This window comes from Nicotiana tabacum, chromosome 15, assembly GCF_000715075.1.
Source record: "Nicotiana tabacum cultivar K326 chromosome 15, ASM71507v2, whole genome shotgun sequence".
NCBI lineage: Eukaryota > Viridiplantae > Streptophyta > Magnoliopsida > Solanales > Solanaceae > Nicotiana > Nicotiana tabacum.
The window spans coordinates 134687938-134707006 of record NC_134094.1 but is presented as its reverse complement, the minus strand read 5'-3'; the positions used below and the strand labels follow the sequence as shown (position 1 = coordinate 134707006).

Here is a 19069-nt window from a genome sequence, read left to right as displayed (position 1 = left end):
TCAGTATTGAACGGAATGCTTTGTGGTTATTGTATTAACAATCGGGGGAAGGACAGTTTTTGCGCATGGGTAATGAAAGACTATGGTATCAAGGAATATTGTTTGTTATACAATGTACCGATCTTTATTCAGCCATACCCGGATATAGGTTTGCAGATGGTGAAGTGTTGCTCTATGCTAGGAATTGGTTTTTTTCTGTAATTAGGACATCCAAAGGACCATTTGGATTATGTCCTCAATCTAATACTTTTCGTGAAGGATTCGTTTGTACAGAGAGTGTGATCTCTCCAAAATTACATTATGAATGATCGAGACACTTGTTTTATTTTTCCCCCGGTAATCATGTTACAACCTCTTAGTCTTATAAGTTTATCTATCGATTGACAATTTTTGGTTCAAAAGTGCATTCATTCACCAAAGCTTTCAGCTTGCTAGTTTCATGTTCTCAGTGGTGTAGTTGATACTTGATAGTTGTTTTGCTCAAGTAGCTAATCTTTATAATATAGTTTGAAACTTTTGGAAATTATATAACTAAGTTTTAATATCATGAAGTTCAACTTTCTGGTGCAGCGTATTTTGGTGGGGAGCCATACCCACTATTAAGTGGTGTCTAGATTTTTTTTACAAAAAAGTTGAGAGGATAACCCCGGGTAAAAATTTATTCGCTATGACTACGTGACAATTAACGGTTGGAAAATACCCACCTAGAAGGTTATTTTCAACTTTCCTGCACTTTCATGCGTCTAAAATAGTGTATTCATGCTCTTTGTCACATTAGCGTACTAACAAACTTCCAAATTTAGAAAAATATTCAGGATCAACAAGACAAAAATAGCTCGGGGCATCCAATATACGATACCAAGTTTGGATATTATACCTTGCCATATTTGGATAGTACTTGCCCAAAGTGTGTTTTGCGAAAAGAAAGAAAGGGAGAAAGAGGGAATTTTGAAATGAAGTGAAAGGACAAAAAGTAGAGACAATGAAAGAAGAGAAAGCAAAGGTAAATGAACTGTAATAATAGTGCTAGATAAGTAGTATATAAAGTAACAACAATAACAAATCAGTATAATCTCACGTGTGGGGTTTAGGGTAGGGCTGTTCATTTGGATCCGAAATTCGAAATCCGAATCGATCCGCTCAATTTCGGATTTCGGATATTTGGATCGGATGTCATAACAACACTTGCATCATAGTCGACTACATAGACAGCCCCCTAAAGTTGGCACGTCTTTTCCTTAGTTATTTACTTGGAACAAGGTCTAGAGTATAATGACCAAGCCTTCCAGTACGATACAGATTAAGCAATTTAGCAGCCACTTTACGAACATAATCATCCGAATCAGGAGGTAAATTAAAAGCATCGCGAAGGACAGCAAATTCTGCTTTGATAAGCTGCAGCATGATCTCCTCATCCTCTAGATTGCAATTGAAAGATGAAACTACTTCGAAGAGCATTCTTCGGACTTTGTTCACAATGAAATCCTGTATGAATAATCTCATATGTCATATCCAACTATTCTAATGGGGAAAGAACAAGGAGTCGATATAAGTTGAGCTAAAAACTGGACTATATTCATGTTGTAAAATTCCCATATTATCAGTAGTGTGCCAAATGACTTGGATGGCTGGCCTCTAATTTTGTAAGAGCAGTTTCATTACAAATGACTAAAGAAACAAAACAAGCATACAGCAAAGAGGAAAGAAGTACGTTATAACCGATTTCCTTTTGAACTGCTAACCTGCGTGTGATCTGTTAAATATTGCCGCTTCTGTCTTCTCTCTAACTCAGAACTATCATCAGCACCTGATAATGACAACTTGGCCCATTTTTTGTATTCATCGCTCAAGTTAAAGATGGATAGAAAATATTCTGCAAGCTCCACTTCCCCAACCAAGCAATCTCTGATTGCACCTGCATTTAGAATAAAGGAAATTGGAGTATCAGATGACAAGTCACTTCTAAACTCACACTATGTTCTGATGAATCCAAAAGGTTAGCAAAAGAAAATGTTTTGGAAATTCTACCTGTTAAAGCTAGATTAGAGCACACCTCTGCATTGAGAATCTCAGTCGGGAAAACACCAGGGGTGTCTAACACATAAATACTAGGATGGCTGGCGATCTGATTTTGTAAAAGTAGTTTCATCAGGAAATGACTACAGAAACAAAAAACGAACAGAAAACAGGAAAGCTAAAACCCATAAGTTGAAAAACAAGCTGCAGGAACTCTGCGAAAAATCCAAAACCCAGATGTACTAACCTTTCTAGATCACAACTTTTCTGGTTGAAGCCAGATTATAATAATACAAAGAAAGAAAAAAGAGCCTCTTTTTTTTTAATAAGTAAGAAATATATACCTTCAAGCCACTAATATTTTTTGTTTCTCCGGGATCAGGACTCACTATGGCATGCTTTAATCTTCCTTTCTCTACAGATCAAAGAATGTTTCAGGATGTTGGATTGGATAAGTTCTTTACACTAATGTCTTTCAGAAAGACGAGAATAAAACAGCTAACAAGAACTTAACAACTAACAGTTTGTACTAAAAGTTGATGTACCCGCTGCACTGATCCTTCCAATTTGATGCAATGAGTTGGCAAGGGCAGACTTCCCAACATTAGGAATGCCAACTAGCATTAATGTTATTGTCTGACCACCATGACCAGTCTTTGGTAATTCTCGAACTCTAGCTCGCAGAAAGTTCAGTAACTGCAAGTCTGCAATATGTCAAGATTTATATCTGACGCAAATGAGCATGACATGCAAAACAAAAGGTTGTCAGATCAACTAGTGATGAATATCAAACCCTACTCCTTTTTCATTAGTACAATATCGATGCCAACCCAACAATAATTAGTCAAATTGATAAACATACTCAAATGGACCAATGTATTTCGGGTGCACACCATTAACCGAAAGGCCACCTGAATTCAAATGAAAGCTAGGGAACTTGGTAACACAATTTATATAATCTTTGAAACATTGCATCACTGCAGTGTTCTACTCTTTATACTACTACAACATAGGGTATTGTCAAAGTACTGCCTCATATATTAAACATTAAAGAATTCCTATTCTGTCTGTACAAAAAGAATGTTACCGAAGTAAACAATCTAGAAAGCTAGCCATCAAATACATCAACATGGAACCTCAGTGGGAGAGTATGTTCTGAATTATGGGGAGTACTAGGCAAGTTCCAGACAGATTGGTGCAGCTAGAACTGAATAATAAATTCAGGAGTATAACTTGAAACAAATAATCGTTACAAAATCCAGATTATGAAAGTAATATTAGCGAAAATATTCTTTCAACTACAAAATTTCATGAAATGCATGTCATTTTTCTTTATAACATTGTAAAATGAGCACTTACACCAGTGACCTCAAATACTGAAGTAAATACTACAACAACAACATACCCGGTGATTTCCCACAAGTGCAGTTTGGGGAGGGTAGTGTGTACGCAGACTTGCCCTATCCTGGGAGGGCAGAGAGGTTGTTTCCGGTAGACCCTCGGCTAAATAAAATAAGAAACAAAGCAGTGACACTTTTATACACGTACCTCTTTGATTTTATCTTTATTATGGGAATTGACTCCAAATACAAGACACTTTTGTTGCTCAAAGTATTTCAGCCATTCCTGCAGGATACAAATGTAAATAAATATCTGCTCATGCAAAAGGAAGCGAGCAAAACGTATCTACAACATAAAATCTGCAATAATTTCGGATCGGAAGTAGCGCCTAACAACAAAAAGCTATAAGGTATGCTGCTTGTGATCATATAGAGGGGTGGGCAGAGCAGGGGGAATCTAGGAATCGGCTAGATGAACAATTGTCTACTGAAACAGCAATGTTTACCACACTAAGCTCCCGTTTGGCCATAAATTTTGGCTTCACTTTTTCAATTTTTTTTGAAAACATTGTTTGTTTGTGAAATATGATCATGTTTCGGAAAAAAAAATTTCAAAAATTCTCAAGTTTCCAAAAACTGGTTTGACTGTTTTTGGGAAAAAATGTTTCTTCCACTCACAAAACTTCAACTTTTCTTCAAATAAAATGCATGTCCAAACACAACTTCAACTGTCAAAAATTATTTTTCAACACAACTTTAAAAATTCTTTTTTCAAGTTTCAATCAAATCTATGTTCAAATGCTAGCTAAGAAAGTGAAGAAAAAAGTATCACCTTTAGTTGAATGTGATTTGCTAAATCTGTCTTGTTCAGAATTATAATGCGCCTCGAGGAAGGTGACAAATTCTTAATTAGCTCACATTTTGATGATAAAGGAATCTGAAAAAAATCAAAGGGTAAAAAGATTAAAAAATTAGATGACAGATACACAAACATATCCTTGTTAATAAGGGAACTAAAACATGTTTGAACATATGTTGAATTATAATTGAGTCCTTATAAAAAATACCCACCATATATGTCATTGACAACTTTGTCAATTTTTTTATTTTATTCATAATGGTGGTGTCCGCGCCAGTTTGCGCAATCTCGACTAATCCACCAAACAGCCTGCTATAACCCACAAGCACCAGTGTCGAGTAACCCTATCCATTGAGGATGGATTAGACAGGTTCACCACAAGTGTTGTAGCTGGGATTTGAACATAGAACCTCCCGGTTGTCACTCATATGCCTCAATCACTCAGCCATCCCTTTGGGGACTTGACAACGATGTCAATATATCAAGCTATGTTGTTGCTTTTCCTTTTTATTTTATTATGTTTGTGTTGACACTTGAGATAAAACTTAGAAAAAGGCTCTGGAAGATTGAAAGACTAACTGGTAAGATCATTACCTACCAAAAGAGGCCAAAAATAATGGTCTATCGCTCAATTGCAACATACATCGTGAATTGCTAAACTCCAACCCCCAAACCCCACTACACAAAGCCAAAGTTACCACTTTGTTCCCTTGGCGACTCAAACCCCCCAACTTTATGGTTAGAGATGGAGAGTTTACCACTAGGCTATCCCTCCTGTTTCCATAACTGATACGTAGTCAGAGTAGATCATGCAGGACTTAAGTCGTGCGAGGTCAAAACTTGTTAACAAGAGAACACACATCTAAGAGAATAATGTATTATCCAAAGAACCACATCACAAAACAAAACACTTCCGGAGTAATACTGCCAAACTCATTCAGACATTTAATCAAACGCATGTCAGACAAAAAAGGAAAGGAAAATATCCGTGAAGGCTAAGGATATATACATACCCGCGCATCTCTGACTTCAAGGACAAGATCAACCAATGGGATTCGTTCGGCTATGGCACGAGATGCTGCAGCCATGTGAGGTGTGTACCACCATGTTGAGCCTTTATTCCTGGCCACTTCCTTAATTGCATTACCTATCTTTTGAACTAAACTAGCCGTTAACGTCATTCCTGTACAAAAGAATAGGCTGGGTCAAAGCATAGTTGGATTAGCATTTTCCCTAACAAGTAATAACTTAAGTCAAAGTTTTGTCAAAATTCCCAAATCCAACACTCAAACTGCCCAAGAATTGGAGGAAATAAAGCTAAGTTAACCACTCAGTAGCAATAATTCTATATGCTCTCCCCAAAATGGACAGAAAGAATGAGTTTTTAATAACAAAAGCTGCTAGCTGCAAATGCTAAAGCAAGTGAAAAAGCTCAAAGAAACACATAAAAACGTACAAAGGTTCGATTTTTACCTAATTGGCAATGTAACTCCAGTAAGTAGAAGTAAGCCCAGCTTGTCTTATTCTTGTTGAAAATCTAAAACCCACTTGAAACTGAAGCCATTCAAATCAAAAGTATTGTCAAAAAGTTCCCACATACAGAACCAGTTGTGAAATGATGAAGATATAGATAACCAAGAAAAAGAAGCAATTTTCAAAAGAGATCCTTCTTTGGCAGCGCCTTGCAGTTGCAGATACAGTTCATTCAGTTTTTATACTTGTACCAAGTTACAACTTTTGAAATTATAAATATTTAAATTTTGATGTGACATTTTTATTAAGCTCACTTTTAATAAAGGGAGGCATGATACACTAAGCTATCGTTATTGTGCGGGATCAGAAGAAGAATCGAACCACAGAATTCTATTGTACAGAGTTTTATCTTGTATTTTTACAAAAGACTTTTTATACGGTTAGAACATGTGACCCTCTTGATCACATTATGCCAAGGCTCCCCTTCGTTAAGCTAATTTTTAATGATTATTTTAATTTCTTTTACTACTATTACTTACTTAAACATATTAAACGAGATGTAAATTATGTGAACTACTATCAAATATTTTTGTTTACCGTTGGATGTAGTGCAGACGGTTGAAATTCAAAAATAGCCAGATTTACAAATGATAATTAAAAAATAGTCACAGTTTCAAAAATAATTGAAATTTAGTCACTTTTCATGTAAAGATAAATCTGAAAGAAAATACTGTTCAAAATCCGAAAAATATTCCAACATAATATACTGGAGTTCCAGCATAATATACTGGAATATACCGGTCCATCATAATATGCTGGAAGTCCATACACATGTGCTCCAATCTCTAGTATATAATGCTGAAACTTTTTGTGTGTTGGAGTTCCAGCATAATATGGCGGAAGTTCATACACATGTGCACCAATCTCCAGTATATTATGCTAGAACTTTCCGTATTGCAGCAAAATAGTGGCTATTTTTTAATGACTTTGCAAATGCTGACTATTTTTCAGTTACCAGTTCTAACTATTTTCACAGTGCAATGCATGGGCGATGCGCAAAGGCCCGAGTAGCAAGCTATCTCACGGGCCTTCCTTAAAAAATTAAGTTAATATCGTATGAGTCAATGACCCACATATCAAATATCAAACCGAGACTACATTTGATTTTAGCCTAAAGGCCCAGAAAGATATAATAAACTATCAAATATCACTTGTGAATTATGGACATGAATTTTATTAAAGAGATTGCTATTCTAAAGATCATGGTATAAATTCAAGAAGTGGCTTTATATTGATGTTGTTAATATACATTTTCTTATTTCACATTTTATTTATATAAAATATTACACAAATTATTGGCATAATACATATGCAAGCCCTCAAACTTAGCTTTAGTTGGCAAGTATGCCCTCCAATTTTTGGTTTGTACAAGTAGGCACCTCAACTTGTCTCCACTTTGTCAGTTGAAAATTCAAATTTACAAAATGATCATCTAAATACGTTCGAAATTTATGTGTCACACTAATGCTACGTCATCATTTGTGTTTACATATTTAATTTTATACTACTTGAGGTGCCTACTTGTGCACACTCAAAATTGGAGGGCATACTTGCCAACTTAAGCCAAGTTTGAGGGCCTGTTTAGATAGGCACAGTTTGGTCAGTCGTATTTATTTTGGCTGTGACACTGTGAATAAGCTGCTTCTATTTTCCTTTGCACTAAATCTATGTTCAACCATGCTCGCATTTCTCGTATAGCTTCTTCCCATCTTCTTCTCACCACAATAAAATCTCTACAAACTCTCACTACTCAATCATCACCCAAATTTTCATTCTCCATTTTACAATCACAACAATGCACTCAACAAAAAAACCCACAAGATTTTCTCTCCTTATGTTCCACTACAAAATCTCTCTTTCAAACCCAACAAGCCCACGCCATATCCATTACTCATGGCCTTCTCCCTATCAGCATTTCAATCTCCGCCGCACTCATTCTCCGTTATGCCGCCTTTTCATCAGACCCAAGAATCATATGGACACTGTTCGATCAAAGTCTTCCTTTTTCGCGTTCTGCGTTTCTTTATAATACGCTTATTCGAGCTCAAGTGATTATGGGTGTAGCGGATTATAGTGGGTTTGAGATTTATAATGGGATGTTGAGAAGTGGCGTAAAGCCGGATGATCATACTTTTCCTTTTGTGATTAAGCTTTGTTCGGATTTTATGGAGGTTAAAAAAGGGTTGGAAGTTCATGGATTGGTGGTGAAATCTGGTTTTGATTATGATGTGTTTGTGAATAATACGCTGATATTGTTTTATGGGAATTTTGGTGATTTGGTGGGTGCGCGAAAAGTGTTTGAAGAAATGCCTGAAAGGGATTTGATTTCGTGGAACAGTATTATTCGGGTGTTTTCGGATAATGGGTGTTATTTTGAAGCTATTGGGATGTTTAGAAAGATGGGTTTGTGGTCCGAGTTTAAGCCGAATGAGGTAAGCGTTATGAGTGTATTGCCTGTTTGTGCAGTGTTGGAAGATGGGATGGTTGTTAGTGAGATTCATTGTTATGTGATTAAAGTAGGTTTAGATTGTCAAGTGACTGTTGGGAATGCGTTTGTTGATGCATATGGGAAGTGCTTAAATGTTGAGTCGTCAAGACGAGTTTTTGATGAGATGGTTGAAAGGAATGAGGTTTCTTGGAATACAATGATTGGTACTTTTGCTCATAATGTGTTTAATAACCATGCATTGGAAAGTTTCAGGTTTATGATTAATGAAGGTTGGAAAGTAAATTCGACTACAGTTTCAAGTTTGCTACCTGTCTTGGTTGAACTTGGCGAATTTAGTAGGGGAAGAGAAGTTCATGGCTTTTGTCTAAGGACAGGTTTAGAGTGTGATGTCTTTGTTGCGAATGCCTTGATTGATATGTATGCAAAATCGGGGCGTTCAGCTCAAGCATCTGCCATTTTCCACAAAATGGGTATTAGAAATGTTGTGTCGTGGAATACAATGGTAGCAAATTTTGCTCAAAATAAGCTTGAGTTAGAGGCTATAGGACTTTTCGCGGAAATGCAATCTTGTGGTGAAACTCCAACATCTGTCACGCTGACAAATGTTCTTCCTGCATGTGCACGAATTGGTTGTCTTCGTTCAGGAAAGGAGATACATGCCAGTTCAGTAAGAAACGGGTCTGTCACTGATCTCTTCGTCTCAAATGCTATAACCGATATGTATGCAAAATGTGGTTGCCTTAATCTGGCCCAAAATGTGTTTGACATGTCTCTTAGAGATGAGGTATCTTACAATATACTCATTGTTGGTTATTCACAGACAAGTTATTGCTCCAAGTCTCTTGTACTGTTCTCTGAAATGGTGACGACAGGGTTGAAGCATGACACTGTTTCCTTTGTTGGAGTTCTCTCAGCATGTGCAACTATTTCCGCGATTAAACAAGGAAAGGAAATTCATTCATTTGCAGTGAGAAGATTGTTTCATGAACATCTCTTCGTTTCAAATTCTCTTTTGGATTTTTATACCAAATGTGGACGGATTGATCTTTCCCAGAAGATATTTGACAGGATTGAGAACAGGGATGTAGCATCATGGAATACTATGATTTTAGGGTATGGGATGCTTGGCGATTTACATACTGCAGTTGATATGTTTGAAGCCATGCGAGAGGATGGTGTTGAACACGATTCAGTCTCCTATATTGCAGTTCTATCAGCATGTAGTCACGGAGGACTAGTTGATAGGGGGAAGAAATACTTTAATGACATGCTTGCTCATAACATTGAACCATCACAGATGCACTATGCTTGCATGGTTGATCTTCTTGGTCGTTCAGGGCTTATGGAGGAGGCCATTAACCTTATTACTGGTCTACCATATAAACCAGATGCCAATATTTGGGCTGCGCTCCTTGGAGCATGCCGACTTCACGGAAATGTGGACTTGGGTTCTTGGGCAGCTGAGCACTTACTTGAGCTGCAGCCAGAGCATCCTGGGTACTATGCTCTGCTCTCAAATATGTATGCTGAAGCAGGCCGGTGGGGTGAAGCTGATAGGATCAGAGAATTGATGAAGTTGAGGGGTGTGAAGAAAAACCCTGGATGCAGTTGGGTTCAAATTCAAGACAAAGTGCATGCTTTTATTGTTGGACAAAGACTGGAAAGACTGGATCCGTGTTTGTCGCTTGAAAGCGTTGGTTGAGGTGGGTTGTTTTGTTGAGCCTTCAGAGTATGATCACTACTTGAACTAGATGGTTTTATTTTTCCTGATGGCCCAGACTTTTGTCTTTGGCAATTGTGATTTGTGAGTGTGAGATGTGATACACCTAGTTGAAACCAATATTTTTCATCCTGAAGTAGTGTGGATCAAATTCTGATTCCTTTGGAGACCCATTTGCTGCATGACGAAAAATCTTTCTTCTTTTTCGTGTGTGAGGGAAGTGGGGACATGTAAAGGAGTATTCAGCTGGCAGTGTACCTCAAAATCATGGCCAAGTGCAAGCTTAGTCGAGGACAAGAACTGAAAGGATATATCAAGAGCTCTCGTGATCTGCTTTGCTTAAGGTCTGCTGTTACTGGAGCAATTTCCAGCCAAATGTAAAGCAATCATGGATATGTGTTGACTATGCTCTTAGATTGATAAGTATTCATGGCTGGTCAATGAACTATTTGTCTTTGAGCTTCTGGCCTGCATCATGGAAATGCCAAAACCATATGAAGCACTCAAGCAGTTCGTCTTCTCGGAGAAGAGTAGCAGAACAAGGCTGCTTTATAAATCTACTTCTGCTCTAATTGCTGATTCGACTGAGACAAGCTAAATGGAACAGCATTGACAACGAAGATTCATATAGCTGATCCGACTTGTTCAGGATTGAGTCATAGTTTTTGTAAGGTGTTCTTGACCCACAACTCAATATATTTGCCATTTGACAACCATGCCTGTTACCATCATAAAAAATTCAGAATCACAATGATGGTCCCCCCGAGTCCAATATTATTGGCTTTTCATGTACTTGTAACTTCAATCTTGATTCAGCTTTTCGTATTGCTTATGAGGTCTTTCAGTGTCAGGTGACAGATTATGTTAAATTCGTTGTTTTCATTTACATGAGGAAGTACAAGTATATAATTCAGCATAAGTTCAACCGAGAAAAATTCTTACTTGCCTTAAGATGAAGGACAGGAGAAATTTTGTGTGAAAAGGGAATTGTAGAAAATATCTAGAATAAGATATGTTTGAACTTTTGAGCTTTGACATCTTTTCCATGAGCTGAAAGCTCAATTATAAAGCTTGATCGTTTCCATTGTATGGCTCTTTGACACTTAAAGAAGTTACTCTGCCATAAAGGTGCTTATATTTATTGTTTACTGCTAGTAATTGGAAGTTGACACTCAAATTGTTCTCAAGATACATACCTATACATCCAAAGAAGTACATATATAACCAAAAAAGACAATGACTTTCATCTTAGAACTTATAAAGCACAGAAGGCAAGCGAGGCGTTATTAGCACCTCTATAGGATTTACTTTGCGCATTGTCATCCCTAACCCTTCTTTCATCTCCAACGGTTCGTTAAATGGTGTAGTAAAATCAAAACCTTGGAGTAAATGAGCTATTGCAAGGTGTGTCACTTGACTTGCATATGTAATCCCTGGACAAGATCGTCTTCCAGAGCCAAATGGGATGAACTCATATTGTTGACCGCGAACATCAAACCCTGCTTGACAAGTCAAGAATCTCTCCGGATCAAATGTATCAGGATCTGACCAAATCTCGGGATCTCGTTGCAGTTTCATAGTATTGACCCACAATCTTGTTCCCTTGGGAATGTGGTATCCATGTACAATGCAGTCCTCAACAGATTCATGGGGTACTAACAAAGGTGCTGGTGGATATAATCGCAGTGTCTCTTTAATAACAGCTTGGAAATATACCAAATTCTTGATATCACTCTCTTCTACCCATCTATTTCTGCCAACTTTTGTGTCTAGCTCTTCTTGGACTTTCTTCATGACATCCCTATGGTTTAATAATGTTGCCATTACCCAATTCAAGTGAATAGCAGTTGTGTCTGAAGCATCCAATACCATACTCTGGTAGAAACAACAATTTAAGAAAAACAAAGATCAGAAAAGCAACAAAAAAACAATCTTTTCATCAAAGCAATAGATAGCTTCTTGTTACCATCAAAGCAATATACTGGTATCCTGCTATATTGTTGCACAATTCAATTCATAACATAGAGTCTCTTGAAGTGATCAAAAGGCCACCATTAGATTTGTTGTATCACGGTGGATAATGGGCCCGCCCTCTAGCCTTCTCCACTTAAATACCAGGTCTTGTCTATCGTAGGGTTCGAACCCATGACGTGCACCTAACCCACACGTCACCGGTTGTGCTCTTACGATAAGACCACACATCACAAATCATAGCACGTTATTACTCTATTTTCTATGTTACCATACATATCATATTTGATATCGATTCGAGCCGTGGAAATAGCCTCTTGCAGAAATATGTAGGGTAAGGCTGCGTACGATAGACCCTTGTGGTCTGGCCCTTCCCCGGACACCGTGCATAGCGGGAGTTTAGTGCACCGAGCTGCCCTTTATTGAACCTATCATACTTGATATGACGATTAACCGTTGTTGTCAGTAAATTTGATAGTATAAACTTTCTATAATGTCAGTGCATACAACATAAATTCGCAGGAGTATAAAATAAGCAAATTTCAAGAAAAGCAATATATAGCAGCAAGAAACAGTACTCACCAGAGCAGTAGCTTTAATGGTAGTTTCTCTAGTATAACTATCAGCAAAATCTTCATTGCTCATCATAGAAAGCATCACATCAATAAAATCCTGTTCATTTCCAGCAACAACATCAACTTCTTCTCTCTTCTTCATATGTTCATCCAACCAATTTTGCAAAACACAATCAATATCTTTAAAAGTCCTTTTCATGAACTTAACATGCCCTTGAAAATCAATCCATTTGAACAAAGGAATAGGAAATGCATCCCATAACACAAACTCCATTGAAATATACATAAAATCTTTTAAAGCTTTCTTAAATCTTTCAGCTTCTTCTTCATCTTCTCCTTTCTCATTAAGCCTTCCATAGCTTTTCCCAGCTATCATTTTCACTATCAAGCTCAATGTCAACTTTTCTATCCAATTTGTAAGATTTAGTTTCACCGGCACATAATCTCCGGTCACCGGAAAATTATCTCCGGTGATCGAGGAATGATCTCCGGTGACTGGAAATAAAGAGAAAAGCTCTTTAATACTCGTTTGAACTTCAGAAACCCTAACAATTTTCAATTTTTCTAATCTACTACTCGAGAGAACTTCCTGAAGAACAATTTTTCGAATTTTTCTCCAATAAGGACCATAACTGGCGAGAAAAAGCATAGCGTTATTATAACCGATGTACTCGCCGGCTAAAGACGCCGGCCGGGCGGCGAACGCTTTATCGTTAGTATTCAAGCAATCTCTAACGGCCTCGTAACTGCTAACGACCAATATACGAGGTAACCCTAACCGGAAAGTGAAAACAGGACCGTATTTCTCAGCTAAAGTTGCTAGTTTTCGAGATAATGGAATGTCGTCGGCGCCAAAAAATTGTAGGAGATGGCCGATCACCGGCCAGCCACCGGCGATTTCTGGCGGTAAGGGGTTTAGAGGTTTTGAACGTTTGAAATATTTTAATTTCCATATGAAAATGGAGAAAAATGCAAAAACTATGAGAACTGAAATTGCATAAAAATGAGAAAAAAGATAATCTTCCATTTTTCCCGACTAATTTTCAAGAAACTAAGGTTTATTAGATGTGTTTTTGAGATACTACAAGGATGTATTTTTATATCATTGAGACTCTAATAATTTAATTTTTTACATATATAATATAAAATTTTAGTTTGACTTTATACTATTCGAAATTGTTCAATATGCTGTTTGTTTGATTTTTGGTCATCACGCCCTTGCATTCAACAAAACGTCTTTCTATTTATTCTTATCATTAACGAAGTTTCATAAAATGGACGAGTTGCATGTTTTTGAATTCTTCAAGAAAAAAAATTAAATCTATCTATCAATCTTTGATTATTGTTTAAGTTTACCTTTATTTTGGAGTTCTGTTGAGCAAACATAAGACTTTTATATATTTATTTTGATGGTAATATTAGAACAATAGTCTTACCTATAATAAAATTATTTAATTAACAGAGTTGGTGATAAAAAAATTCCGTTAGATTCGGTCAAGAGTAACCTTGAAAAACTTTTGCTTTACGAAGAAAGATAGAGAATAAATTTTGAATAGTATAAGTATAAATTTGATCCTTTACCTTCTTAAATATGGAAGGAGTTGGATATACTAATAATTCATATAAGACTTTCAAGAATCGTAAATAGTAAATTAATTGATCGATATATAAAAGTATAGAACTATTAAACTAATAGGAGAATAAGATTGATAAATTATCCCTTTGGGAACAAGATCCAAAAGTAAAAAGGAGACAAAAATGCAATATTTTTGGTCATTCAAGACCCTAATAGTATTATTTTTTTAATGTAGAAGAGATACCAATAATTGAAAAAGGACAAATGTGCTGAACTTATTTTTGTAAGCTGTAACTACTTCATTAATTAGGATGAGTTCACTCTAATATGAAAATAGGTAGCACAATACTAGGAGCATTGAGTCATATAATGAGAGTGACGAGAAAAAATAAGATTTATCAGTCACTTATAATATGGTTAGATATTTGAAATTCCAAATAAGGAGTAGTAATTTAATATAAAGGCAACTTAATCATGCTTACTCAGACAGAGTCAATAACGATTAAAAAATACCGACGGTCTGTTTAAGCTGATGATTATATTTGACTTTCCTTTTTTTGGATTTCTATCGATTAATCGGTATTCGTTTTGCAGCTCTGATTAATTTAGATTTGTATCCCATAAGGTTCATAAAAGAGGAAAGCGTTTCATACAAAAAGAAATTTCATTCCCAAGATTCGAGTACGAGATCTTTGATTAATAATAGAGAGGTCTTATTTATCTCACCACAACCCACGATAGTACTCGTTACAGGACTTAAAAAGGAATGCTCGCTTAAAAGTCTTAACGCAAATGGTTTAAACTAATAATAATTTGTGAATTGGTGCAGGCCTTATTTTGTAAAACAATTTATAATATATACATAAATGAAATTCAATGCACTTATGGTGCAAAAATATATGCGCAATTATATTTTTAAATAGTCTTGCAGGTAATTATGTTTAATCAATAATGATTGATAAGTAATTAAATTATCTTAATAGTGTAAAAATTATATAGTAGCCACACCAAATGCGCACATCGAATTTGACCCGAGACAATGGAAAAAAAACACAAGTTGGATTCAAATGCTCACGCATTTTTTCAAAGTGATGACTTTAGATTTATTTATTTTTTGTTTCTTACTCGTGTACGATCTCTGTATGGAAGCTCCTATTAATTTGAATTCACGGCACATATGTATGGAAACTCCTATTAATTTGAATTCACGACACATACATCGATTAAAGTGGTGAAACGCCCTGACACCCTGTACAAGAATTTTTTTAACGTGACACTACTGATTAATGGGAGAAGGATCGTATTTATTTTGCTACAACTCTAGGTGGTTAGACTTTAGAATCAACTACTCTGTCGTTTTATTTTGTTTTATCCAAATCAAATTTATGGGTGAAGCACTAACGTTGATTATCTAAAACCAATTTGGAAGTCCAAAGAATTATAGAAGACTAATTGGCGTTTTCTTCGGGTATATATTTTAAAAATCTTGCAAATTGTTTTCTCCTAAAACGTTTGTTTAAGTTCTCTGTTTAAAAAAAAAAAAAAACTCGCAACAAGTTTTTTTTTTTCCAGAAAAAGTTCATTTTTCATAAAGTTTTAAGGTGCTTTTCAAAGAATGTATGGCAAAGCACTTCAACTCCAAGACTATTGATACCACCAAGTGTTGTAACGGGATGCCTCCACCTTTATCAGAAGTCTCGAGTTCGAGCCTTGAGAATGAAAAAAATTCTAGTAAAGAGCGGTTTCCTCTTCAATGGGTCTTACGCGGCGCAAATCCGAATTTGTCAGGGTCCCAAACAGTGGCGGGGCTACATTAAAGCAAGGGGTGTCAAGCTATACCCCTTTGCCGGAAAATTACACTATTTTGCTGATATTTTATTTTATTTTATGTATGTTTACTATACGTTGATTCCCCTTGAATTTTTGATATATCTAATTATTTATATTTTGACACCCCTTAATGAAAATTCTGAATCCGCCACTGGTCCCAAAGTAAATATCTACTGGACAACGAGTGAGATATAAAATTAAAAAAAAAAAAAAAAAAACTAAGACAGTTGACAATTCTATTAGTAGAAACTGATTAAGTCAAGAACTCCTGTAACTCCAAATCCTTGTAAAAGATAAATATATCTACTAGGCAATAACTTATCTTTTGTATATCAATTCTTTATACTTGTATAAAAGTATGAACAAAAGGAACTCTGATTGCCAAAAAACCTTGCAATAGGGAGAAATGTACTTAGGACATTAGACACCGGCTATGACAAAGGAAGCTCAAGCAACTAGCTTTAAACACTACAACCCAATAATCTGTAACTAATCTAATGTAGAAAAAGAACAATTAAGATAATTGAAAATATTAATATGGTTTATCATATAATATGCCAGTTTCATCAATGGTTAAAAGGACAGCCCGATGTATTAAACTCCCGCTATGCGCGAGGTCCGGGGAAGGGCCGGACCACAAGAGTCTATTGTACGCAGTCTTACCCTGCATTTCTACAAGAGGTTGTTTCCACGACTTGAACCCGTGACCTCCAGGTCATATGGCATCAACTTTACCAGTTTCATCAATGGTTAAGTCACAAAATCCCAGTGCAACAAACTTTCTTGCTATCGTTGGAGTCTACTTCTTCAATGCTCTTTGTATTTGACTGTTCGAACTCCATCAAAAGATTCATATGCAAAAGATTCACTTATGCAAACGAGGCAGTTACAGAGAAGTTTGACTGTATATTGACATTTAAAAGATACTAAGCAAGTTGTTCCCTGACTTCAGGATAGACTAAACCTCAATCTATTGACAGAATGACAATCTGAAACAACTAAAATGCTTCTCATTATAACTATTTACCTGTTATACAGAGCTGCTCCTCATTAACTGCCTGCTAATTCTTTTTTCTCTTTGACTCTGATATGTTACCTGAATATGCCTTAAGCCTTGCTGCAGATAGCTTATACTCAGCTTTTTTCTTCCGCCACCTACTTCGCCTCGATTGTTTGCTTGTACCATCTGTCTCACCAGCAAAATTTTCCTTGTTATCAAACTTAGGCTTTTTTTCAGCTTCTAGAACATCTGATATTTCTCCTTTAAGTGTCTTTTTCGCTTGATGAGCTTTACAAAGGGGTAGTTTCCATTCTTTTTCTCTATAAGGTGCTAACTTCTTCAAAGAGACATACTGGTTTAAATTTTTATCCTCAATTGTTAATATCTCCTCTGGTGTTAGCCCAAATCTCTTCGCCTTAACCGGCCTATACTTGAATCTTGTCTTCAACTCCCCAATTGTATCCTCATAGTCCAACTTGTAATACTCTTCCATTAGATGTTCTTTAACTGTATTCGTTCCTTTACTCGTCCGCTTCCTCTTCTTCTTCTTCTTATGTTTATCTTCTTCAGCCACATCATTATCATCGCGAGGTTCGCCCACATTGTATCCAAGTAATTCATCTTCCTTGTCAAATTCTGGCTTCTCAAGTTCGGCATCATATTCATCCTTATCACTTCCAAATTCAGGATCCATATCATTTGCCTCATAGTAGGCATCGTCGAAAGCCTTTTTCATCTTTCTATCATGGTCATTCGGATCAAATTCCTCCTCCAAATCAGCGACATCCAACAAGCAAACCTCGTCCTCTCCTATCCCCGCGGTCTCTTTGATCTTCTCAAGCTTCTCCCTCATCTCCTTCTTCTTCAAATTCTTTAACCGTTTCAACTCCTCTTTTCTTTCCTCCTCCGCTTGAACCATCCTCTCTTCTTTTCTCTCCCTCTGCAACTTCCTCGCGTTCGCCTTCTTTCTCACTGATCCCTCCACTTTCCTTGAATGTCCCCACACTCGATCACCCCCATTTTCCTCAAATCTAAAATTAAAATCTCTCTCGTAATCCTCTTGCCTCTCAATTTCCTCCTCATCCTCCGAAAACTCCACCTCCTCCACATCTTCTCTCTTTCGTTTCTTATCATCCTTCCACATCTCTTTCCCAAAATAATCCTTTAAAAACTTGTCATCCTCTCCAAAAGCCTCATCCAACTTCTTAGCAAACTCCGTAGAAACCTCCTCGTCATCTCCTAACTCATCCCCTCTTTTCCCATTCACCTTCACCTTAAACAAGTCCTCTGCATCCGCATCCTCCTTATCAGCATTCAAAAATTCCTTTCTCAAATCCTCTTGCTCCTCAAAATATGTCTTCACTTTCTTCTCTTCTTCTTCTTCGTCGTCTTTTTTATCTCCAAACTCCGGACCCCCCTCAATCAAATGCTTAAAAACTACATCCTTCAAGTACTTTGGCTTATTCTTTTTCTTTTTCTTCTCGTCCTTAGACTTCTCCTTCAACTCGGAATTTGATTCAGATTCAGATTCAGAAAAGAATAACGTAGCATCTTTATTATTCAAAATTGGATCACCTTTCTTTATCTTAAGCAAAACATCAATGAACTTTAAATTACTCGAAGGGTTCAAATCCTCCTCCTCTTCTTCTTCTTCGTCGTCTTCAGAGGAGTCTTCGTTGTCAGAGTCATCGATGAGGCCTTTCTTCTTCAGCTCTTCCAGCCTTTGTAAGTCCTCTCTCTTCTTGTTATGCTCGTATCGACGGGCAAATTCCTCATTGATCTCAATCTTGTCCAGCTTCTCAACGTCATCATTATCACCCTCGAATAGCTTCAACCCCATATTTCATTAGTGTTTACAAAGAGCATCAAAATAACAACCTTCATCAAACACAAGAAAACTACAGAAACTGAAAGTTCACTATTTTGCCTGCATTTCAACATATAAACAGAAAGCTAACATTAACATATAATGAAACCTATCATGTGTTGCATAAAGAAAAACAAAAATACTAAAAAAATGCCAATTTGAATCAACAATATAGTTTAAAAGCTCACATTTTTATTCAGATTAAACTCATAACCATCAAGTCTTTGGACCATATGAGAAATATAAGGGGGGCATGTGAGAAAAACCAAAGCCCAAAAAAAGAAAAAAAAAAGAATTTGGAGAGGATAAATTCAAAAAGCCATGTGCTTATTC

General features: G+C 36.5%; 4 protein-coding genes and 1 pseudogene across 4 annotated transcripts; 1 reads left to right on the top strand and 4 right to left on the bottom strand.

The window, feature by feature from the left end:
• Positions 1-988: 988 nt before the first annotated feature.
• Positions 989-5907, bottom strand: LOC107771667 (DAR GTPase 2, mitochondrial-like). Its single transcript, XM_016591090.2, has 9 exons — positions 5689-5907; positions 5229-5398; positions 4189-4293; positions 3565-3642; positions 2562-2712; positions 2361-2431; positions 2029-2125; positions 1743-1915; positions 989-1485 (listed from the first exon to the last, which is right to left on the bottom strand). Exons 2-9 carry the CDS (start codon positions 5394-5396, stop codon positions 1243-1245), a joined length of 1086 nt encoding a protein of 361 aa, XP_016446576.1. The 5' UTR covers positions 5397-5398; positions 5689-5907; the 3' UTR covers positions 989-1242.
• Positions 5908-6711: 804 nt separating this feature from the next.
• Positions 6712-6879, bottom strand: LOC142170057 (U2 spliceosomal RNA; annotated as a pseudogene).
• Positions 6880-7382: 503 nt separating this feature from the next.
• Positions 7383-10830, top strand: LOC107771664 (pentatricopeptide repeat-containing protein At5g27110-like). Its single transcript, XM_016591086.2, has one exon. It carries the CDS (start codon positions 7416-7418, stop codon positions 9897-9899), a length of 2484 nt encoding a protein of 827 aa, XP_016446572.2. The 5' UTR covers positions 7383-7415; the 3' UTR covers positions 9900-10830.
• Positions 10831-11038: 208 nt separating this feature from the next.
• Positions 11039-13565, bottom strand: LOC107771663 (nicotine N-demethylase CYP82E4-like). Its single transcript, XM_016591085.2, has 2 exons — positions 12471-13565; positions 11039-11792 (listed from the first exon to the last, which is right to left on the bottom strand). The coding sequence occupies exons 1-2, from the start codon at positions 13488-13490 to the stop codon at positions 11166-11168; spliced, it is 1647 nt and encodes a 548-aa protein (XP_016446571.1). The 5' UTR covers positions 13491-13565; the 3' UTR covers positions 11039-11165.
• A 3250-nt stretch (positions 13566-16815) lies between these two features.
• LOC107771666 (uncharacterized) lies at positions 16816-18793 on the bottom strand. The gene has a single exon (XM_016591089.2). It carries the CDS (start codon positions 18707-18709, stop codon positions 16931-16933), a length of 1779 nt encoding a protein of 592 aa, XP_016446575.1. The 5' UTR covers positions 18710-18793; the 3' UTR covers positions 16816-16930.
• Between the last annotated feature and the right edge of the window lie 276 nt (positions 18794-19069).